The sequence below is a fragment of the Cinclus cinclus genome, chromosome 1 (assembly GCF_963662255.1).
Source record: "Cinclus cinclus chromosome 1, bCinCin1.1, whole genome shotgun sequence".
Classification (NCBI taxonomy): Eukaryota; Metazoa; Chordata; class Aves; order Passeriformes; family Cinclidae; genus Cinclus; species Cinclus cinclus.
Genome location: NC_085046.1, coordinates 120641685 through 120665348, shown reverse-complemented (window position 1 = coordinate 120665348; position 23664 = coordinate 120641685). Strand labels below are relative to the sequence as shown.

The 23664-nt window shown below is 37.1% G+C and overlaps 1 protein-coding gene across 5 annotated transcripts in view; it reads left to right on the top strand.

The window, feature by feature from the left end:
• Positions 1-21841, top strand: part of JPH1 (junctophilin 1) — an 82715-nt gene extending 60874 nt beyond the window's left edge. Inside the window, exons 4-6 of one of the 5 annotated variants that reach the window (XM_062489729.1) lie at positions 10831-11492; positions 18871-18966; positions 20808-21841. In XM_062489729.1, coding sequence (XP_062345713.1) covers positions 10831-11492; positions 18871-18951 — 743 coding nt within the window. In that variant the 3' untranslated portion in view covers positions 18952-18966; positions 20808-21841. Of the gene's footprint in view, positions 1-10830; positions 11493-18870; positions 18967-19073 lie in introns of those variants that run through there. The other 4 variants (XM_062489712.1, XM_062489702.1, XM_062489721.1 and 1 more) reach the window with 4 other exon arrangements.
• The last annotated feature ends 1823 nt before the right edge of the window (positions 21842-23664 follow it).

The following is a 23664-nucleotide window of genomic DNA, read 5'->3' as shown; positions in this document are numbered from 1 at the left end:
ACATGTGATGTGGACCATTAGAGAAAAATAATGTTTGCGGCTGCATTCTGTGTTTGTCAAGGCCACAGAAATAGGTGACTAACATACATTACCTTTTACTCCAAGAAAGTGTGTAAAATTTAAGATCTACTTAAAATTAGAGAGACTCTCGGGAGATACCCAAATCAGAAAAAATCTAATTCATATTATATACCTGAGTAATGTAGATTAATGTTCAGTATGGTGTGGAAGACCACCTTGAGAATTTGGAGAAGATGAAGATTTCTGCCTATTAGTTCAGTCATTGTTATTAATTCAGATCATTGTCTGAGCAGGAGTAAAACCTGGAACTGAAACACAGCCAGCATGGAATTGGTAGTTTTTGTATGGTGAAATTAAACAGGATGAAGATTGTAAAAGAAAGGTAGAGAGTCCAAGAACAGAATAATCAGAGGTTGTTTTCCTTGAAAATACAGTTTAAAAATGGAAGAAAAATACGGGTGAATTAAAAGGGTAAATCACAGATGTTAACAGATGAGAATTTTTCCAGAAGAGGAGAATGGTCACCTGTGTCAGAGGAGGTTAAGAGTGGAGTGTTGATAATGAAATGTGACTTAGGAAATTGCATAGGCTCCTCAGAGCATATCAGATGAAAAGCAGGAACTATTTTGTCAGAGGTAGTTGCCAAACTGAAGAGTATGGGATAGATTGGGAGGAGAGGAGCAGTAAATGGATATTGCAAACTTAGACTTTAGAAATTAAAACTTAGAGCACTAATGTGAAAAGTAAGAAATGACACTGTGTGAGGTCAGAATACTAAGTGGCATGGTGAGTGGGTTTCTCTTAAATACAAAAGAGCAAGAACATATTAGAAAGATGTCAGATTTGGGTGCAGGACCAAGCAGCTCACATACCCTAGTTTTACCAGAATCAATTTGATTGCCGTATTTCTCCAGTTCTGGCATTTGCAGTGCAGCAGTCACTTCAGGCTCTTACTGCTTTATAATTAATTTCAATGCTAGATACAAGAAATTAATTTTGCTGGGAGTGTGGTACAACTTAATGAGTACTGTTTTTGAAAAATACTGAATTAACCTTCAACCCTCCAAGAAAATTCACATAGCCATATATTTCAAAAGCAGTAAATTTCAAGTCTCTTTAATTTACTCCTGATTTTGCATCTTTCAAGTTCATAATTTCAAGTGTATTTTCTATAAATGCAAGGCGATAAAGAAGACTTCTAAAAAAATTAGGTCTGACATCATATCATATAATCATTGATCCCTTATAAATACCTGGAGTTTTAATTAAAGGTAGTAATTAATTTCTAAATCTGTAGAATCAGTGGAGTCTAAAATTGTCTAGTTATTTCCATGTTATTTTGCCTGTCTATATCTATGCCTAACATTGGGGTTTTTTTGCTGGCATACATCTATTTGTTGTCTTCCTGGTTTTGAGCCTTTTTGGGATGTATTCCACAGGCATAAGAAGTGCTGACATCTAAAACCCAAGCCCTGAGCGCATATCCTAGGCTCTGCTTTTTTCTGTAGTGGAAGAACAGAATGGTGTTCTCAGAAAAACAGGCACTGTCTCTTTATGAAATAAGGATTTTAAACGAGGCAAAGGTTAGAAGGGCTTTGGCAAAAAAAAAAAAAATCAATTGGTTGATGAATTTACTCAAAAACAATTCTTAAGACAGGCTGACAGACTCGGCCAGTTGGAGAGCAGATGTGAACCTGCTCCTGTTGAGGTCAGTTGCCAAACTCCCATGGAGCAGGATGGTAGCCATGCACTTGAAATGTGGTAAGAGAAGAGAAGTAGCTAATACCCTTCCAGGCTGCATATACAGAAGCACATTATGGAGGATGGTCCCTTCTCTCTGCATGATCCCAGTGACACCGAGTCTGGAAATACTGTGTAGAACTTTGGGGAACATCATGTCCAGAAAGATCTGGACTTGCTGAGAGAAATGTAAAGGAGTGTGAATTCTGCTGAGTAAAGACAGTTATTATGCCACATTAACAGTCTCTCTCTGTATTTAAAATTCATCTTCTCAGAGAATATGCAGTTGCAATGAGAATAGAATTACAGCCTTTCACTTCTGCCTGTCCTTTAGGAGCTTAAAAAACACTACTTTTGCAGTTAACAGCTGCCCCAGTGCAGTTCAGATGAAGTAAAGTAGTCTCTAGGTTTTCTGTGAAAAAGCTAAAAATTTATGTTCTCAGTTATCACCTGTGAAGCAGTCTGTGGGCTTAGAAGCATTCAAGTAGATTATAGTGCCTGTGTTACTTAGCTGGGATCATTCACATTAAATACAATGTGTGTGTATTTAGCCTGGGAAGATGAAGCCTGTCCTAGATACAGGAGTCATATGCAACACCATATAATCTTGACAGGTTTTTTTTTTAAGTTCTGTCGGTATTCATCAACAGTAAGGTAGGGTAAGTAAAGCAAGCCATAATTAAGATTGCTAGTCACAAGCAATTTCTATATCCATAAGCTGATGTGCCAGAGAGGTGTTAGAGATTGTTGTGCAGCACTCATAGTGCCCTCTACCAGGTAAGATAAATTTGTTGCATTTTTCTGATGGAATTGAATCCAGAGCTATACAGGTTTGCACACTGCTATGCAGATACAGTTAGGAAATGCTGCCCTGTTTTGGAAATACCAGAGCTACTTCAGTCACCTGCTAAAGCAGTTACAGGAATGGAGCAGAGATTGGATACATAATCAGAATAAATTAATTGTTCTTGGCGCTGACTCCCAGCAGTTTTTGAAATTCATTAGTGCAGTCTTTCCTGACTTCAGATCACTCCATGTACATATGTCTGCACTTTAATGATGCATTTATAAACCTTTAGAAGAAGAAAATGTTATTTTTATGGATTCTTTTATCCTTAATGATTCTTTAGTTATTGCATAATACAAAAATAAAAATTACAAAAGGTTTAGGTTCTGTATGCAGGTGTGTTAAGGTAGGGTAACTCAATTTCAGATTTGGAGGAACTGACAGGGAGAGAAGAGGCAGTCTGGCTTTTGTACCAGTAGAAATCACATTAATATCTACTGCTAGACTCACAAGTTTGTGATGTTACCTAGGATGTGAATTGTTTGGCTGAAGTCCATTTCCTTTTCTGTTGCCATTGCTGTTGCTGGCAGCTCAAGTGTGCTTGAGTAGACGTTTTGATATTTTCCAAAAGCATTGGGAGATAGCATGGTATCATATGCTTTTCAACAAATACCTGTGCAAAATGCAGAGACACTAGCAGTAAAGTAGTCAGGTCAGGAACTTTATTGTGCTGTGTAAATATCACAGCAGAGTAAACACAGAGGCGTAAAAACTAGCTTTAGATTTGGCCAAGGGGTGGGTGTGTGTGTGTGTGTCTGTATGTGGGGCTATTAAATAAGTAACTCAAGGCTTTTGATCTCAGTCTAGTCCATGTCAGGAAGCATTTGGTGGGGGTTTTGAGAAGGCTGCATCACTTTCATTAATGTCAAAGTCAGGAAAATAAAGCATTGGCAGGTATTTAAAATATGATAGATACATATTCTGGCAAAACTATGCAAAAGTTGTTTAGGATAAGGCACAAAACTGTTTCCTGAGCAACCTTGATATGCAAGAATTTCTATGTTTGGGGTTCTAACTGAACAAGACACTTACTAAGTAATTTATACCAGGAATGTTTTCAGTAGGGCCTTATCTTTACTTAGCAAGAAGGGAAGATTGCATTTCAAGTTGCTTTGAAGCCTGCGTGTATTCAGTGATGCTACCTTGTAAAGTTAGCCCTAGATGGACTAGGACTTCTCGGGGATAGAAATACACCAGATAAGTGTATTGTGACTTTTACATTGCTGAATGATGATGTAGCTTTGTCAGGTTGTGGCAATAGTAAAATATCACCTTATGTTCTATTTCTTGGTCATATTTTTCGGTCATATCAGTAGTACATGGTTTCAAAGACAGCGGCCTGCCAGATCAAATCAGAACAGTTCCATAAACTGAACACCTGTAGGCATCAATCTCCATGGATTTAGTGAGTAGCTGTTGGCACATGCTAGCTTCAACCTTGCCTCCAGTCCAGCATTGGAAGGAAGACTAACAGGAATACTGCTTAAGGAAGCAGCAATGCTAACAACAGATTGAGAAGCTCTGAAAGTGTAAGCTGGGAAAAACTTTAGCAGAGGAAAGATATGTTCAAAGAGGGAGCAGTACGAAATGAGGTTTTGCAATTAAGAGTGAATTAGGAAAGATTCTAAATAATAAACATTATATTTTAGAGTATTTTTTGGATTCTGAAAAAAAAAATTATTCTTCTCCCTCATGTTTACATTGTGGTTTGCTTTCCTAGGCAGCCATGGTACTTTCATGCTGGTAATATTGGGTCCATGGAAAAAAAAAAAAAAAAAGGCATTTTAAGGCAGCCAAATGGAATTTCGAAATTGATCCAGGAAAGATTTTTTTATTTGCCCTTAGCTAGGGAAGCTGCTTAATAGCATTTAAAATGCTGATCATACCTCACCAAAATGCAGTTGCCATCAGAGACTAAAAGTTAAATCAGCCATCCAGACTTGGGTTTCTTCTACATCTCACAAGACAGTGTCAACAGTCCCTTCCATTTCAATCTTTTTTTCTTTCTTGTGGCATGCTTTGTTTTTAAGCCTTAGCTAATGTGGTTTTTTTATTCTTTAAGTGTTCTCAAGTACAGTTAAAGAAAACCATTGTTCCAGGTGGTATAATCAAATTCAGATGCAGCTGAAACAGGGCAGCCAAGCCTACATGTGTTTTTGAATTAAGGAATTATTAAATAACTTATCTATGCATCACTAAGGGTGAGACATTTCTTAATGTTGCTGCACATTGACCTAACCATGAAGGAGCTGCACTATTCCATGCCCTATTGCTGGATCACTGCATCCATCAGAAGGGTACTGCAGACACCTAGGGTGATAACCTCTTCAATACCATTAGAAAGTCTTTCTCCACCAGGAGAGTGGTCAAACACTGGAACATGCTTTTCTAGAGATCTGATTGATTCCTCAGGATTGTCAGTGTTCTAGAGGCATTTGGATAATGCGCTTAATAACAGGCTTTAACTTTTCCTCATTTCTGAGTTAGCCAGTGACTTGGACAAGATGATTGTTCTAAGTGCCTTTTGACTGAGATGTCCTGTTCCATTCTACTCATACCTAAGTCAGGTAGAAGTGTTTTCTCAGAGCCCTTAAAGCAAGCATCTTGCCTTATATCCTTTAATTTCTCTATGGCAATAATCTTTAGCCCTTAATTTACAGACCTATTAGTCCCAGTTCAGTCTGCCAAACATTACTAAAACCGTAACCATATCTCTGCTCCAGTGAGTTCATCAACACATTTTGCACATGGCATTGCACAGCCCTCCGTTCAGTTGGGCTGAATTCAAGACAGCAGCATAGCACTTAAGAGGGGTTTTTTTGTTCCCTGTTTCCAGTATAACCATCAGAAAATAAAGAACAAAAGAGAGGCAGTACTAATGATGTTAATTATAGTTCTTCCCCCTCCCTTCATAGCTCCACAATGAAGAAATAATAATAAACCCTACCTTTCTAAAATTTACTGAATGTAGTTATTCATGCTTCCCTAATGACTCACTGAATCACTTCTTTTAAGAGACTGATAATTAATTATTTATATTTCTTTACCTACAGTTACCATCCTGAGAAATTCTTCTGTACTGGATGTCTTAACCTGAAAAATTCTAATATAAGGAACAAAGATGCTTTATTAATCGATCCTCTGATAAGTCACTTGCTTTTCAAAGTTTTATTAAGCTCATCAGAATAGCAAAGAAATCTTACTGTGAGAGCATACATACTGTTGCTGACAGTGACACATTAGGAAACAATCCAAAACATCAGAAGATAAACCAAATTGTTTCACTGGCTTATTTAATGAATAGTATATATCAACCTGCCGTACCAACACTGAAGTATACATTTTCCTTTTTTAGGACAGATCATTAAAATGCAAGAGTCTTAAGCTTTTGCTTCAACCGTATCATGCTCTGGATTTGTATTAGGGTATAATCTGCAGTAAAAAACTTATTCATCATTTATTATTTCATTCTCTCTTTGAATTTAGATTTGGAAGATCAGCTCTCGACTTTTTCAGCAAAAAGACATTTATAGTAGGCAACGAACTTATGGCCAAAGAGCTGTGTGGAGTTTTGATTACTGAGGAGACTTGCATTCCATTCCAAGTTTTGACAAAGGCTTTCTCTGCATCTTTGGGTTTGTCAAAGATTAAGCAAAGCTTTGAGCATGCTGGTACTTTATTCGCAGCTGAGCACTAAATTCAGAGAGGTTATTCAGATGAAACATGTGCTTTGGGTCATTATTTCCTTTTGGATTAGCTTCCCCATCACTAAAATGGGCTATTGGTTAGTGAGGTTTAGTCATGTACTTATAGACTGTGTACTTTTCAGACCAGGAATTCCCTCCTATTTTTGTAGAAGTGTTGAGTAGTTCAATTAAAGGAAGTTCTAATCTCGGAAGGTTTGCATATAGACTGCAGCATTCTGGTTGAGCAAGTAACTTTGTGTCACCATTATTCCACAGACAGTTGTTAAACATTACAGTGAAAATGGAGCATCCTTCCACTAACAGTTCATACAGGTAAACAAAGTTAGGAAGTGAAGTATGTGCTTCACATTTGGAATTTATCTATAAGCACAACATAAATTTTCTGATAATGATGAAATTATAATATGGTTTCTTATTTGGGTTACTCCTTATAGCCCTGTCTATTTGTTAACTCTCTGTGTAGCACTAAAGATAGTTATATCACATAAAATGTACTTTAGTTTAAAAAGCAGAAATTAGCATATGTTTATCTAATAAGTACTTCTAATATACCTTGAAATTGAATCACATCACTCAGCATCAATACTAGTTTAAATATTATATTCTTAAAATATTATGTTCTGGAGCCTGCATTAGTGGCATTACAATCTTTTTATGCTTTCAGTAGACAAAAAAATTGTAATATGAAATGCTTGTTTTTTCCTAATTTGTAAGAATGTTAAGATGTTAATGAAATCACTGATGAAATTGCATGTATACCTTTTCCCTCACTGTCCTAGATGTATTCTGCGTTCCTCTTAAGCTTCAGATCTCATTCCAGTCTGATGAGGCATGAGGTCTCTTAGCCTTTTCGGGAACCAGTCGCTGCATTTACAGTGTCCTGCAAGATGACATTTTCAGATGCTCCTTCAGTCTCAGTCCTGCAACAGCCCTATGCTACCAATATGTGTGCCTCACTAGGCCATGGGGGAAAGCATGTGGCTGTCACCTCTTTAAAAATGCTGTGGCAGAACCAGGGCATCCTTCTCTTCTCATTTACAGGGCTGGCTGTGCTGTCACATCACTTACTGGAGCCCTTCCAGGAGGAAGGACATATTGCACAAGAACTTCACAAGAAATTCTAGATTTAGAGCAACCATGAGTGCATCTTCACAAAATCAAAGCTTTCCTCATCCCACAGCCACCAATTAAATATTGCTCAAGCTGACCATCAGACTGTATGATACTCTATGTGCATACGTTGCGCACATAACACACAGTCCTGTGGCTTTCAGAGGTTGTTCTACCCAAATACTGGTTAACTCACGCTTTAATGGTGCCATCAGGTTGCTGGCATCGCAAGAGATATGTGAGCCAAAACCATCCCACTGCTGACCTTTATCAAGTAAAGGTGCATCAATTTTGATCCAATGGCAGCACAGGCAGCATGTCACCATAAGAAAAGACACAGGCTCGTCTTACCTTTGCTTGGTTAGATAACATTTCTTGGTTCTGCTTTCCAGACCAGGTTCTCCTTAGGCACTCAGATGTATCATGTCTACATCTACTGCTTGCTTGAACTGCAAACTGAAGAACCAGAGCGCTGTGTTTATTTCCTGGTCAGATAATCCCACTTTACCTTCTTCCCACCCTCAAATTCTATTCTCTTCCTCATTAAGATCAGCAAGCTAAGAAATGTTACAGGAAAGGATGTTAGTGACTCTCTTTACAAAGAGAGTCTGCAGAGTCATGTCTTTTAACAAAGGGGACCAGGTAAATCCTGACAGCAGTTAGTACTTAGAAGGGAGTGGGAGCTGAGTTCTTGCTGCTTGGAGTCAGTGGTTTGGACAGGTGCATAATCCGATTGTATTGGATACAGTGAACAGATGTTTAAAAAGTATTTGGACAGCCTCCAAAGCTAACTTCAGCATTGGGCCAAGAATTTCAGTGTTGGAAAGACTTGCCTGACAAGATCGGAGGCAAGGGATATAGCTCTAATATCCATATGTGATGTACTGGGGGTGGGAGGGAGGGATGCTGTGCTGTGTTAAGGCAATGTCTGAGTGTCTGGTCAGGCAGATGATGTTACTTGGATGCAGCATTCTCTGGTGGAGCTCAGTGTCACATAGCATCAAATATTGCCAAATAGCCAGTAAAAGTGTGGCGGCATTGTTGGCCTGTTGAAATATAATTTATTTGGGAAGCTCCAGATTATATTTTTTGTTTTGCTTTTAACTTTTTTACTTTTCACTTCACCAGTCTTTTGGGGAGACATGGGCAACTGAGACTATGGATTCACTTCTATTTTCAGAAATTCTAACAGCTTGGAGGTCTCTTGGTGAGAGGGATTCTCTCTGGCCACCTTTGGGAGGCTTTTAGTTGATTACAGTAAAGGATGGAGAGGGATGACATTTCTGAGGTCAGTTCTGATGTCATTTTCTGATGTTTTTGTTATGAAACCAGGTTTCCTTCAGGTTTTCAAGTGCTGTCAGATATTAGTCAAAGTCAAGTCTTTACATATTTTGAAGCAGTGCAGAGCTGTCACAGTATGTGAGTCTTCAGAATCTAGGCAGTATTGTAAAACTGAACAGATAGTATTCCAATTGGATGCTTTAACCACAGCAGTCATAAAGAGCAAGCTAATGTGACTATGGATCTCTCCATAATAAATAATCATTGCAATTTGACAGCTCCGTGGCTTGGTCTTAAAGATTAGTCAGAGCTCTTTTAGCTATCCTTTTCTCTTTATACCCCTAATTATATCTAATGTGAAAAGATATGAAAAAGAAAGTTTATGCATGTTAAACCCCTCAGCATTATCTTATGTATCTCAGCAAAGATGGAAGGAAATCCCCAGTGTGATGGGGAACTTTTTGAATGGTGGTCATACCTGTAACTTTATATATGGAAACTTAATTTGCATTGTGCTGCCTTTCCCTTTTATCAGGAAGATTATAAAAAGCTGTGAATCAAGCCTCTAGTTCTTTCCCTCTGTACAGGCTTAACTCCTCAAAACTTCCTCCTCAAATGTCATTTGAGAACAAATCCTGGCTTGTCTATGTCTAACCTTCTTTCTTAACAGCTCCCTATTTCTACCCTGGTATTCAGAGATGCCAAAAATGTTGTGATTTTCCTGCTCAAAAGACCTTGCATGCCGAGTAATTCTTCTCCTCAGCCATGCTTACTTACCAGATGACTCAGTAACTTCCAAAAGCTTCATGCTGCTCTTCCTTCCTCTCATCTTCACACTGCGTAGATATGCATATGCTTCTGGCATCTGTAAAAACACTGTATCTGCCTAGCACAGTTAGAGCCTCCTTTAAACTCAAAAGCAAAAAAATGTGTGCCGACATTCTTCTCTGGGCACAGAATTTCTCTGTGACTTAAGGCACAGATAAACCTCACTTAGGAAGGGGTAAAAAAATCAAAGGAAAGTTGTGGTCCTAGCAAGGATAGAAGCAGAGAAACAGTTGCAATGTATTTTTCAGAAACCATTTTTGAAAAACGTTTTGAAAGTTTCAAATATTTTTGAAAATACAGGAAGATTGTTAGCAGTTCTTTGTTCACAGTGCTCCCCAACTTCTGACTTCTTCATCCTGGAATCTGAGATGTGCCCTCTAGGAAGTAAAACAGAAAACATTGCCTACAATGCAGACAGCATGTACAGCAATTTTGTTTCTTCCGCAGTGTTTGCTCACGTTTTACCATTAAACAATTAAATATGAGAACCAAAACATGGAGCAGAGCATGTCTGCCAGTTTCTGTTTATGTTAACAGCTGTATAGACATGCACTTTGATAAGTGAGTCCTAATAGGGAATGTTCATGTGGGTGTTTAGCTAGAATTTGGGGAGAGGATCTTCTTCACACTTGCTGCTCTGTAAGTATTTTCCTGGGCAGTGCAAGCGAGTTTGGATTCCTGCCTTCTAAGCAGGAATTGTGTTAGTGACTAGAGTGGTTAACCTGGGTCTTCATATGGGAGTGATTGGTTCTGGAAGAGAAAGCCAGCATATGAGTGTTCAAGGTACATATATGTGTATATATGGCAAGCTGAAATTCACCCAAAGGGGAAAAAAAGCAATTCAAACCCCTTTTCCAGTAACTTATAAGAACAGAAGATACATTTCATTCTGATGGTTAGCTATCTGCATACCAAACAGGTATTCTGATCATGAGAAGTAAAATCAGTGAGGGTCATCAAGCAAACCATACCTCAAAATTTGCCTCTCAGAACAGGAATGATGTTAGTCAGTCTTCAGACTTCACTCAGGAGCAATTTACAGACCATGGCCCTTTGAAAAGCTGAAGATGTAGAGTGACTGAGCCAAGTTAATACGTAGTTCCAACAATTATCAAAAAACTCAGTAACTCCAGTCCCTGAGCAATTTGTTGTAAATCACTGTGGATGTCAATGAATTGTTGGTAACATATACCCCTGCCTGCATTTCAGCAAGGCAGTGCAGTCTAACATTCCAGTGCAGAAGTTTTACTGTGAATTTTGTTTTGATCTTAATATTTCTGTTGCACTGTTTTTCAGGCCCTGATTATATCAAACAAAAATTTCAGGAAGGAATGGATGGAAAAGAAAAATCTGAAGAAAAAGGTCAGGAGAAACCACCCACCCCAAAAGAATCACCTCACTTTTATCGAAAAGGTACTACACCCCCTCGAACCCCAGAAGCAAGCCCAAGAAACAGTCCTTCTCTTTCTTCTGAGACTTCTCCTTCAAAACAGCTGAAAACGCAAAGCTCCACTTCTGGGGCAAGACTCAGTCAAGAAAAAAAGCTTTTATCCACTGAGAATATAACACCCACAACTAACAAGCCTTTATATTCAAAAGCACCAGTGAAGGAGGAAGTAGCTGGGAAACACCAGCCAAAGTTTTCAGCCCAGCACAATCCCAGCAACACAGAGAATGGGGAGCTGCATGGTCACTACCATGGCTATTATGTAAAAGTGAATCCAGCAGCACTTCCACAGGAGCTCAGGGAAGAAGATGAATATACCAACCCTTCACCATCAGCACTTGCACGGATGCCACCCTCTCAGAAGCCAAGTCCTGCTAGGTCTGGGGGTAAGCCAGATGCCAAAGAAAACAAGCCTGACATAAAAATTAAGAAACCAGAATTTGCTGCACCAAAGAACCCAGCTAATAATGAGTCACATTCAGCAATGGAGAAGGAAGTAGGAAACAGCTCGGTAAGTACTGCAAGAAACATTTTTGCTTTCACTGCCCTTTTGTCTCCGAGTGTTGAGCTTTTTAACCTAAGCACAGGAAAAGCTTGCTTCTGTCAAATCTTCATCTGGATACAGTCTGCTGGCTAAAACGCACTACACCTGGAGTGAGGAAGAAATATTCCAGTCAGGAATGAGCAAAGGAGTTTTAAAACTACCCTTTGAGATCACTGTGAATCTTAATTTCATTATTATTTAAAAATAATAAAATTATCAATAACTGTGCAGAAGAGAAGTGATGACTAGTAGCATTTCTATTTCATGTTAGAAGAAAAAGCCAGGATATGAAATTCAGAATTTCTGATGATCATTCTGTGATTTTTGGGCCAAGAGAAACACAGGAAAGCATTAGTTTAACATCCTGAAGTTAACCTTTAGTGAAAGAAGAGTTCTAGATGTTTCTGTTTTATAATCATTGTTTCTTTAAGTCATTTTTGGTGGTAGTCTAAAAAACAACCAGTGTGTCAATATTGATGGAATAAACAGAATGGTCCACTTAAAGAGATCCAGATAGCCTAATACTGATTGCATGCAAAATACTTGAATAATTGACACCAGACTTCATTAATAAAGAATTCAGAAATAAAGAGGGGGAGTAATTTCCAACCAATATGAATTGTAAATGGTCTTGTCAAACAAGTTTGACATCTTCAGGTGTGACAGAAGAATCATCACCCCCCTCAAGGTCACTTGATTTGCTTTTACATGATCATGTATTCTGACAAGGAAACCAGAGTAATGCAAATGTGAAATGTCACATTGGAAGAATTTTATAAAATTGACTGATGGTTCTCAAAAATTAATTAGAAAACCATCAATTATTTGATATTACTCTGGTGAGGTCATTCTTACAATAATTCTGTTACTCTAATCACATTCTTTTTAATGACATACAAGAGGGTGTGAGAATATTGTCCATGAAGTTTATAGAAGACTCAGAGACAAGGAGAGTGGTCTATAATGAAGGCAAAACACAAGCTCATGCAAATCAACTGCTAAGAAGTCTTAAAGTATAATTATCCATGACAGCACAGCAAAATATAATATTGTATATGAAAGACAATTTATAGAGCCTGGCCATGCAGGATCACAAGTGGAAAATGTTGGTGGATCCAGAGCAAGAGAGGCAATTGAACATGAGCTCCCAGTTTGCTGCTGTTGTTCAGTGATGTTAATATAATCCTTAGATTTATCAACAGAAAAGATTAAGCAAGAGTACATGGGACTCTATTCTGTCTGCTTTTGGCACGGGTGCAACCACTTCTGGGATAAAATAGTGTCCGTAAATCGGGGATTTAAAATGAAAAAAAAAAAAAAAAAAACAAAACCTCCAGGGGAAGTCACACAAAGAGCTGCAAGAATGATTGAAATATATCTTAAAATGAAAGATTCAAGGTACACACAGAATCACACACAGACCCCTGATGTACTGAATCACTTTTTGTAAGTGTGCTTTATAAAACAGTTTCCCAGACTAACAAGCAAATGTGTAAGATCCAACAGCTAGAAAGATTCAGATAAAAGCCTTGTTTTAAGTTGATTTTAATGATCTTTATTAACGTGTGCCATCAATTTGCAGATGCCAGGATTTTGGAGCCATCATTGAGTAGTTTGATAATGAGCATTTTGCCAAGATGATATTCTCTGATTCTGCAGGAAGCTTTTATTCTGTTTTGTGCGGATCAAAGTAGATGTTCACAGGGGTTTTGTAATCTGCAAATCTGTATTACAGCTGATATCAGCCCTTTAACCTTTCAAATCTCACAGATATTACTCCTATGTAGGGTAACACAAAGCTGACAGCCTTGTAAATGTTGAGTGAGCATGTACAAATTTTAGGTTGAATTGGAATTGTTTTTAAGCTCTGGTGAAAATAAGTCATTAGAAATAGTCCTTATTTTTCCTTCATTCCAGATAGTACTTTGGAGCTGACGATGGCTTCATCTTAACAAGTAGGGTACCTGAACAGCAGTTTATTGACCTTCTAGAATAATCAGGATAAGGACCATGAACCTACAGCCTGCTATCACAAAAAGTGTAGAAATTATGAGATATTGTGCATCGACTACTGTTTGTTCACTGATACTGCAGTAATATCTGGGAACTCTTCTCTAGGTCCCTTTACTTCATTTGGAGATCACTAATTGCATTATTCTTACTACCAGCATTCCAGTATGGAAGGAAGGTAGATTTTAGGAATTCATTTTTACTGTAACAGTATCTTAAGATGTATGTGGATGTTTTTCAAAGATTCAAATCTTCTATACGTGTCTGTAAATTTGCCTTTATAGACTGCATTTCCTATGTGCTTATTTCTTCAGAATGCTGAGAGTAAAAATGCTAAACTAATTAAAGGAAAAAAAGAGTACCCTACTGGCCTAGCAGTCTGATGGAGAAACAGTAGAGAATGACTATTAACTTTGCTGGAGACTTTTAATTTTCAGTATTACCTTTCAGCATCAGAAAAGCAGTAGCCTGTTCTGCAGTGCTCCTGTACTGAGCTCAACAGTGTGTTGGAATTAAGCAGTGACTAAGCTAAGAGAGCACAGTTACTGAGGAGAAGCCAGATTCATAGAATCATAGAATAATTTGGGTTGGAAGGGACCTTAAAAGATCATCTAGTTTCAGCTCTCCTGTCATGGGTGAAATGTCCCTTCCTTCCCATGGAAGGGACACCTTCCATTAGACCAGGTTGCTCAGAGCCCCATTTAGCCTGATCTTGAACATTTTCAGGGATGAGGCATCCACAGCTTCTCTGGGCAACGTGTGCCAGTGCCTCACCACCCTCACAGTAAAGAATTTCTTCATAATATTTAATCTAAACTTATTCTCTTCCAGTTTAAATCCATTCTCCCTTTTCCTAATTAATGTATTTCTCCTTATCCCGAATGCTTCTGAATGTTGAGAGACTTCTAGAATTGCATTGGAGAATTGTTTTATTTCAGTAAGAAACTGCAATTGCTTTTTAGTCATTCTGACAAATGATTTTGTTACGCTTGGAAAGTAAGTCTGCCTTAGATCTTCCATAAAAGTTCTAAAATATGTTTGTCAAGGAATATAAAGAGAAAATAACTCTCATAAAAAGAGAATGATAAGACATGGTTTTGGAATGCAAAAAAAATGAATCTGTTAGCATTTATTGAGCACTTTTGTTAGATTATCTGAAAGTTCTGTATAAAATTTTGCTGTGCTTTTTCCAGGTTTCCAGTGATAATGCATTAAGAACACAGATACAGAAGGGAAGATTTTCAATTTTTCCTTCTATGTGTCTAAATCAAAGCCATTTCTCATACCTGCATGAAACATCAGCTTTAATTTGGATGAAGAACTTTAAACAACTTCATTTGCAGCCAAGCTTGTAGCAGCTGTTTTAGTTATCAAATTTATGATCTGTATTTTCTGTGAATGTTGCATCCTTAAGAATGTCTTTGAGTATCATCTGTGCAATAAGTTAGTTATAGGAGCAGTCTTGATTCCCTAGATATCCCTGTTTCTGGCATTATGCTTTAAAAATATCAGCACATACTTATGCCACACATACAAGTGTGTTTCCCTGTGTACACTCCCTGAGGTTCAAAAACCAAAGTTTGAAATGATTACAGAATTCATAAGAAAGAGTCACAGTTTTATCAAGGTGAAATCCTGCATAAAGCACAAAGTCACCTGTCATTTATGAGAGAAAAATCACCCCTCTTTCACTGAGAATAAGGCTCCTTCATATTGCCTTACATTTACCACAGTGTGAAATGTTTACAGAGACACTTGACCACAAACCAATACTTTCGTTTCTAGCTGGTCATTAGCAGCCTCTAGTCCCAGTTTCAACTTGCATGCTGCTGTCCCACCTGATATGAGCTGATTGGAGATTCTCTTGGATTTGAGTGAAATACAGGATTGAATTTCACAAAACACTGTTGTAATGTACATTCATGAATACACTTTTTTTTTTGTCTGATATGTGCCCATGTCCTGCCCTAGCACAGATAACAAGCCCAGGCTCAAGTGTAGTACTTAATTGTTGTATTGGGTTTTTTTTATTATTTGACAGGTTAAGATTTTTAAACACACAATGTTTAGTCTGGTTTTTACTTGAATGTTAGCCAGTGATTCTACTTCCATCTTTTTGTTCAATTCTCATCTTTTTTTTTAAAACCATGATGTTTGAAAAATAGATCAGTATTTGCCTGATCCTACAAAAAACCTCTAAGCAAGAACTTTAATCTAAATTTAATGGACATTCCTACTGCAATGGAATTACAGGCCTAGTATTTTATTTCCTGGCAATACATTTTAGCAAAATTTCTTTCTTCCCCAGATGGAAAGTAATCATATGGTTGTATTTTGAACTACAAAAATGTCTAACTTAAAAGAAGCTGAAGGGCTAAAATTAAGCAGGACTGAAGGTTTTCTGCTACAGCTTCTTTAGTGCACCTGTTGTAGTCACTCTAGGACTGTTCAAAATAAATTTGGCTTTTGCTATTTTTAGCCCTTGCGGGACACTAAAGTCTTACTTTTAGTATTTGTCTTAAAGCATTGAATGCTTATTTCATCGGTGTCTGCAAAACAGGTGCTAGTTCATTGCATAATAACTGTGTTCTCCATAAATGTTTGGTTATTTTTTAGTGTATTGGGAAATCCCGCTTTGGGCTGAAAGTTATAGTTATCAGAAGGTGAAACAGAATGCACAGAGCAGGCCAAAGAATATCAGCTTTATTTCTTTGTATAAAGAGATATCTTTATGACATTTCATTATCATAAAGAGGTAAAATATTCTTCTGTGATCTTCATGTGAACTCAACAACCCAGTTCTTAAGGTGTCACTTGCTTCTGTATTTGTAGATGAGACTTCTTGATTCAGAGCGTAGCCCCTGGGGTTTTTAGCCTAATTTATCTATTGTTATTGTGGTGAGATTGTTACGCCTAACATGACTGACAGATGGATGAAAAGAGAAGTCCCCTTCCCCTCCAACAAGCTTAATTACCTGAGACTGTGCACTAATGATACCAATCTGCCATTAAAGCCGCAGTCCCAATTTGACAATCAGCAAAATTCTGTCCTGCAGCTACCAGGATGCTGTTCCATGAAGTATTTCAGGTAGTGAACAAGTTCTTGCCTCCTGTGAAGGTACTGTAGGTTCCAATTTTGTTTTCAGTTGCAGTAAATCATTGTGATTTTCATAGATGTAATTTTCAAATATGCAAAGTACTAGGTGACCAAATCCTGAAAAAATTGTAATGGTACTTGGCAATGATCTTCATATTTCCTTGCAATTCCTGGTGCACTATAAGCATAAAATCTTCAGGTGGGATTCCAGCCTATAAAGGAGCCACTGATCTGATTTGAATCACATGGGCAGTCCCTATTAGAATCATAGGATTATGGAACCATAGAGTGTTTGGGTTGGAAGGGACGTTCAAAGACTATCTGGTTCCAACCCCTGTGCCATGGGCACAGACACCTTCCACTAGACCAGGTTGCTTAAAACCTCATCCAACACTTCCAGTCATGGGACATCCACAGCTTCTCTGGGCAACCTCTACGAGAAAGAAAGACGTTAAACCCCATCTTAGTGGAAATTAATAGTGTAACCAGATCACATTTCTGTAGAGAGCAAGTGCTGTGGTAACCATATCTGGAGCTGTGCCTTCCTTTTGTGCTTGTTCTCTGCCCCCGAGTGTCTCGCATGCTTTGGTACATGGTGAATCACTTCCACTAAGGAGGAAGGAACATGGTTCCACTTCTGTTCTGTGACCTGATGGTCAAAACATACCACTGGTAAGTGGGAGCTTGTTATTCCAAATCACTTTGACTAAGGTGTCATTAAATCTGGTCTTCAATTTCCTAGTGAGTATTTTAGACATTCCGCCATTAAGCAGAATGTGGGTGTTGTTGCCAATACCATTACCCCTGTGGCATCACTTAATTGGCATTCTGATAATCTGAGTCACTGTTTGAACTTGAACACATGCTTCTCAGCATGTGAACAGACACTTCTGAATTGGTGCAAAGGGAGCTTGATGTTATTGATAGAGGTGCCAATAAGGTTTAGACTCACCAGAGATTTCCACAGTACCTGACATAAAGTATTTTGTGAATTACTCAAAAATTTAGCAGCCCACATCTGGCCTGCTATCTGAGCTACTGTGTAAAGGTGTGTTCTGATAGAAGGTGTTTAATAAGACTGTTTGAGGAGAGCATATGATATAATAATGACACAAGTGCTATTCCACAGCTTCCCAGTTCCACTATTGCAGCAAATTACTAATAGCTAGTTCCTACACCTTAGCATTGCAGAAATTATCTAGCTGATATGTTGTCACGAAGCATAATAAACTTTTCCAAAGCATGTCTCATGAGAAAAGTGAAAACACTGTATCATTTCTCATTCAATATGTACCTTCTTATGCAAGCCAGTGATTCTTGTGTAGCTGAGAAGATAGTTTTCTGCACAGATTTTCTGGTGGGCTTCATGATTTGTGACTTAGCAAAGTATTGCCTAAATGAAAAGTTTCTGTGTTTCTGATTACAGTGCAACTGTAAAATAAAAGAGTATAAAATCTTTGTAGAATTATGTTGTAATACACAAATATGTTAAGGGTGGAAGAGAACTGAGAATTTTCATCTGTTGGGACATTTTTTCAAGTTGATCATTAGAAAGGATCCATTTAAAAAAAATCCAAAATTACTGCAAAAATAATTAAAAACTGTTCCCTGGCTTCATAGAAATACTAAAATTGTGTAATGATTTAAATTTTCTAGCCAATTTTAGCTCTAGCTAGGAATGGGAGGAGTTTTTTGACTTTTCATTTCTTCACTACATGCATAAGTGTTTAAGTAAATCAAAACAAGTTTAATTTTGCAGCTGTAAAATGCATTTTAATCTGTAATGGAAACAGGTTTGTTCATGCAGTGGTAAGTAAATTTTCTATTTCGGTTATCAAAAAAAGTCTACTCTTTTCATAAGGCACCTTTGTTATGTCTGTTTTGAAATGTGTTGGAACTGGATAAGGAACTCTCTGTAAGGATGAAGAGCAGCACCCTGGCTTCCCTAAAGTAGTTCACACTCTGTTTTGCTTTCTTTTCAGCCGACATTGTTTTTGTGTTGATGGGTTTGTTTTCATTTGTTGATGCATTTGTATTTGTCAGGTGACTAAATCTCAGTGTGATTAGGAACACTGGAGTAATACTCTCACCTGTACTTATCCAGCTTGTTTTCACACTGATGATATTTATCTCACCTGAATATCAAGGGTAGTGGCTTGTGTTTCAAGTCGGGTCTTGTTCATTGCTGTGTATATGTGGGAGGTTGCATTAATTCTGATATCTTTATTTTATTTTCAGGGCCCTAACTCAGTCATGATCGCCCTGGTAATGCTGTTGAATATTGGTTTAGCCATTCTTTTTGTCCATTTTCTAACTTGATTGGAATTAGGAAAGGTAAGAAATACCTTGCTTTCATGTAAAATCACCATATCCACCCCACCTTAAATAATAATGATTTCATTTCTTCACATACTTTTAATGTTTCCTCACTTTAATTTTAGCTATGCCTGAATGTGATTCAACATAGTTATTTAATATTGTAACTGTTTTGACCCTTCAGTGAAGTCATGACAACTAGTGGTGTTAGCCCACAGTTCTCTGCAGTTGTGTCATCAGCCTTTTAAATGGCACCTGTCAGACACAGGGAAGGAGGCTTGGAATTAGGATGGGACGCAAGAGAGATGAAACTTGGAAAATTCAGCCAGGGGCCCAGATCAGTTTCTCTGCTGGTGGCTCGTGGCTTTGGGGTCCTCTGAAAGCTGAAGCAAGCAGCCATGTTGGAAAACAAACAAAATAATCTGCTGAAGCAGCCCCGCCAGTGAAGTGCGTTGGCTTGTCCATCTGTTCCAGCAGAGTGTGACTAAACTGGAAATGTACGGAGCTGCACTTTTTGTTGATGGAAGTTAACAGCTGCCTTACTATTTTACCGTCTGATGTTTTTAGTGGGGAGATGGGAAAACGACTGCCAGAGGAATGTGGTCAGAGGATTCTGTTGCTGTGGAAGTGATTCCAGCGTTCACTCCTATCTCATTAGAAGAAATAGTTAGCAACATCAGTCACCAGTCTTATTCCATTACCTGCTGCTTTTAACATCTCCTGCAGTGCTCTGGGAGATCGAATTTCATTTGCCTGTGCATGGTTCTGTTCATTTGTTGTTTATGAAATTTGATGTATAGCCATAAGTAGTGTTTAGTCCAACCTGGAGAAAGCAACCAATTCTGCCTAGCAGCAGAAGCAGAAAATCAAATATCTTTTCCTAGTCCAGGGATAAAATGCTTAAATTCTTTTCTTAAACCTGAAGAGTCATTTTGCATTAAGGTTCAGTAAATAATACGCCATTATTGCAACAAAACTCAAAGATATTGCTATCTTTCTTAGAATGCTCAAATACATATGCCAATACCAAGCAAAATTTTCATGATAAAAAAAATAAAAGAATCTTATATTGGTATAAGCAAATTCTAAACAGGAGAGAAAATACCAAAATAAGCCAAGAAAGGTGAGATACAGGGTTTGCATGTTGACATTTTTTTTCTTTTTTTCTTAATTCTGGTGCTGTGGTAATTGGTGATTTGAATTATTATGTTGCAACACTGAGGTATTTTGACAGCAGTTAAAGTCTTGTCTGGGTGCATATGAATGCCAATGACAGTTAAGCTAGCTCATGCTCTTAATAAATCATAACTTTAAGATGCTAGATTTGTGTTGAATACATTCAGGTAGAGCATTCAAAAATGTTAAGTGTTTTATCAATTTGATGCCTTCAGTGTATTTAAAGTCTATTTATAATTTTACCTCAGCATTAAAAAAGCCTCAAATTTTTTCATTTGGAAAGTTTGTCTTAAGTAGTTTCATAGCCCTTTGTTCAAATGATGTGATCACGTTTCTTTTTATGTGCCATTATACTGTAATTATTGTACCCTATATTAATCAAATGCATGCTTATTTATTGAAGATATGTGGTGTGACAAGCAAAAATTTTAATTTAAAGCTGCAAAAAGCAAAGGGCTTGTATTACAGTTTATTTTATCTCTATTAGAAAATCTTTCATACAGTATAGATTTTGAACCTCTTTGTAAACTTTCTAAGTTTTTGCATGGTTTAATGGGCAACATTCTTAAAAAATACATTAGCTATTTTTTGATGCAGCATAGTAAAGTACCATAGGTATGGACTGAATATTGTGCAGCGAAGCAGCTCCGAGCAGGGCAGTAACACCATGGTGTTTTTTACAGAAGTATGTTGAGAATCCTGTGTTTTGACCAGTGTGGATAAAGAAGAAAGCAGAAAGAGAGCAAATGAAAATAAAACTTGTATATTTATTAAAAAAAAAAAAAATAAAAGAAAAAAAAAGGAAAAAAGTTTAAATTGTGTTTTAAATTTAGGAAAGTAATTTTTAAATAAGAACAAAATTTTAAAAGTTACTGTGTAAGCCTTGAATTAATGGATGAAATGTTCCATCCCACTGTTAAATGACCCCCTGTCTCCTTACACGGAGAGGTAATTTTGTAACTGAAATATTTAATTCCTATTAAATGTTTATTTAAAATACTTTATGCTCTGGAAATAATGGGTAACAAAGCTTATGAAAAATGTTTATAAATTTAAGTAAGCATGGTAGTACCATTTATAAATATGTATGATTTATAAGCTTTTTTAAAACAAAGCTCAAACAAATTGTTGGTATTTTTCTAAAATGTGCACAGTTGTATTTTACATGAAAGGCTATTTATAATTGGTTGTTATACTGTACACTACATTTTGGACAGCACAACAAAGCCTGCCAATGTACTTAAAAATGTCATTTTGTCTATTTAAAGTTTCTTGCTGTCAAAGAATGAACTCTTTATCTATGAGTTTCTCTATTTATAATTCTTGACCCAAAATGTACAATGTACAGTTTTCACAACTGTATTTGCTCTAATAAAAATAAGTTGATTATTAATAGAGTTTCAGACTACTTCTTCCCTGTTTATGTATTACTTTGTTCACTCTTTGGAAGCAATTTTTTGTAACTAATCAAATAAACAGGAGTGAAGCAGGAAAATGGGTGAAATTCTAGTCCCTTTGAAATAATTGTGAGTTACTGTTTTCAACAAAAGTGATTCTGGGAAACAATTAAAAATAAATTTTAAAAAAAGGTCAAGCTTCCCTTTGTGTCTTCTTTTGTCTTCGATACAGGATTTTGTGTTTCCGTAAATTTAGTATCTTAAATTACGCTCCCACTACAAGATGGTTTGATCAATTTTGTTTTAATTGGTGAATGACTGGTCCATTAACATCTGCTCTTGTAGGTGGATTAATTTTTTTGAGCTTCACTGTTCCTCAGGATCTTCATAGGTTCAAAATTGACATGAAGTTTGTGAGCCAGTATTTACACAGAGAAAATTTGCCCTTACAACTGTCTTAAAACCACCGTATTTGCTGACCTACTCAATCAGCTGAAAATTTTATTTCCTATTATTCCAGTTCATACTAGTAGCCAACTGCACTGAAATCCTAATGTTTAATTGAAGAGGAGAGCAATTTTTATTTGTAGTTCCTATTTAATGGAAATTTACTTTTTAGGAAGTAGTCATTACTGTCTTGTTCTTTAAAATAATTCTACAAGCATGAAGCTTACCTTTAAGAATTTTTTTTTTTTCTGCACAATACCTGGTCCCTAAAGAATATCTTTGGCTCTTTAAGGAGAGAAAAAGGCATTCTCAAGAAGAATAGACAGAAATAACGTTAATGCAGAAAAATTCTAAAGTCAGCTTCAGTGAGATGATTTTTCTCTGACATTTGTGATCCACAGTGTATATTTTCATAAATGAAAGTAAAGTGTCCATTAAATATTTCTTAAGGTGTATGAATGACATAATATACTCAGGCATAAAAAAACCCAACCAGCTACAAGCAAAAGATGCGCACAGAAATAGAAAAAAATTCTCATAATTTTCAAGTGATTTCCCATCTGAGATGTTTTTACCAGTGGTTTATATTACAAGTGGTGTTACGTGACCATGTGTCTGCTGTGCCTAAAAGAAAAACCCCATGGACACACAGTACAACTTAATTCTTTGAGATCTGCTCCAGCATGAAAAATTTCACCCCACTTCCAGCAAGGGAAGCTTTTTTCAGGCAGAGTAGTTTCTCCTGGTACACTTGTGTGTTTCCCACAGGTACCAGTAAGCAGTGAGCTCTCTCACCCTTGAGTCTGATGCCTGGTTTCTTGGACAGCTCCATTTATCCGGTTAAACCATATGTACAGTGTACACAGACAGCAAGGCAACAAGGGTGAGGTGCCAGGCTGAAGAAAAAAAGAGAATCATTTGTCATAGCTTTAAAGGCCTTTCTTTACTTAGTGTATATATATATAAATAGATACTTATTAGTTTGCCTTTCCATCAGAAAAGCAATAAGGAACATGAAGATTGAGGAATTGTTGGCATTTGCTTTCCAAAAGGAGGGGTTCACTTTGAAAGTAGAAATTTTGAGACGTGGCTGTAATTTGTCTTTCAGATACAGATACGTATGTTTAAAAAATCATAAATACAGACTAGTGCTGACTTTAAAAGGAGTAAATGCCTCTTTATGAGAATTAAATTTAAAACCTTGAAATATATGACAATGATATTCTGTGATTACGTATTTATTAAAGTCTCTGTTAAGATACACAGTATGAAAAGATTCTGATGATAACATAGATGCAGGGATAAAAGCCTGGAGAATTCAGCACATGCTGAGCCTCACTAACAGTCTTAGTTGTTATTAATAAAACATGGTTGTAAATTGTATCTCAATGGTTTTACTCATAGCTCATTTCAACTGTTTAGTCAGGGGAGATGATTCTACAGGCCATTCTCCTATGGAAATGTAATTCAGTAAACAAAGCAAATTAAGAGGAGGGAGATTAAATAAGCCTTTCAAATGAAGTAGTCTTCTCATTCTCTCATTTAATATTCACAGAAACAGCCAAAAATAGAAATTATGTTTAGTCTGAGGGAGAAGCTGTGTATGCCAGCATGCTATTGCTGGGCCCTCTATGATATCCATCTCCAGTTTTTTCCTACTCCACACAAAAACTACAAACTTAAGAGGCATTGCACC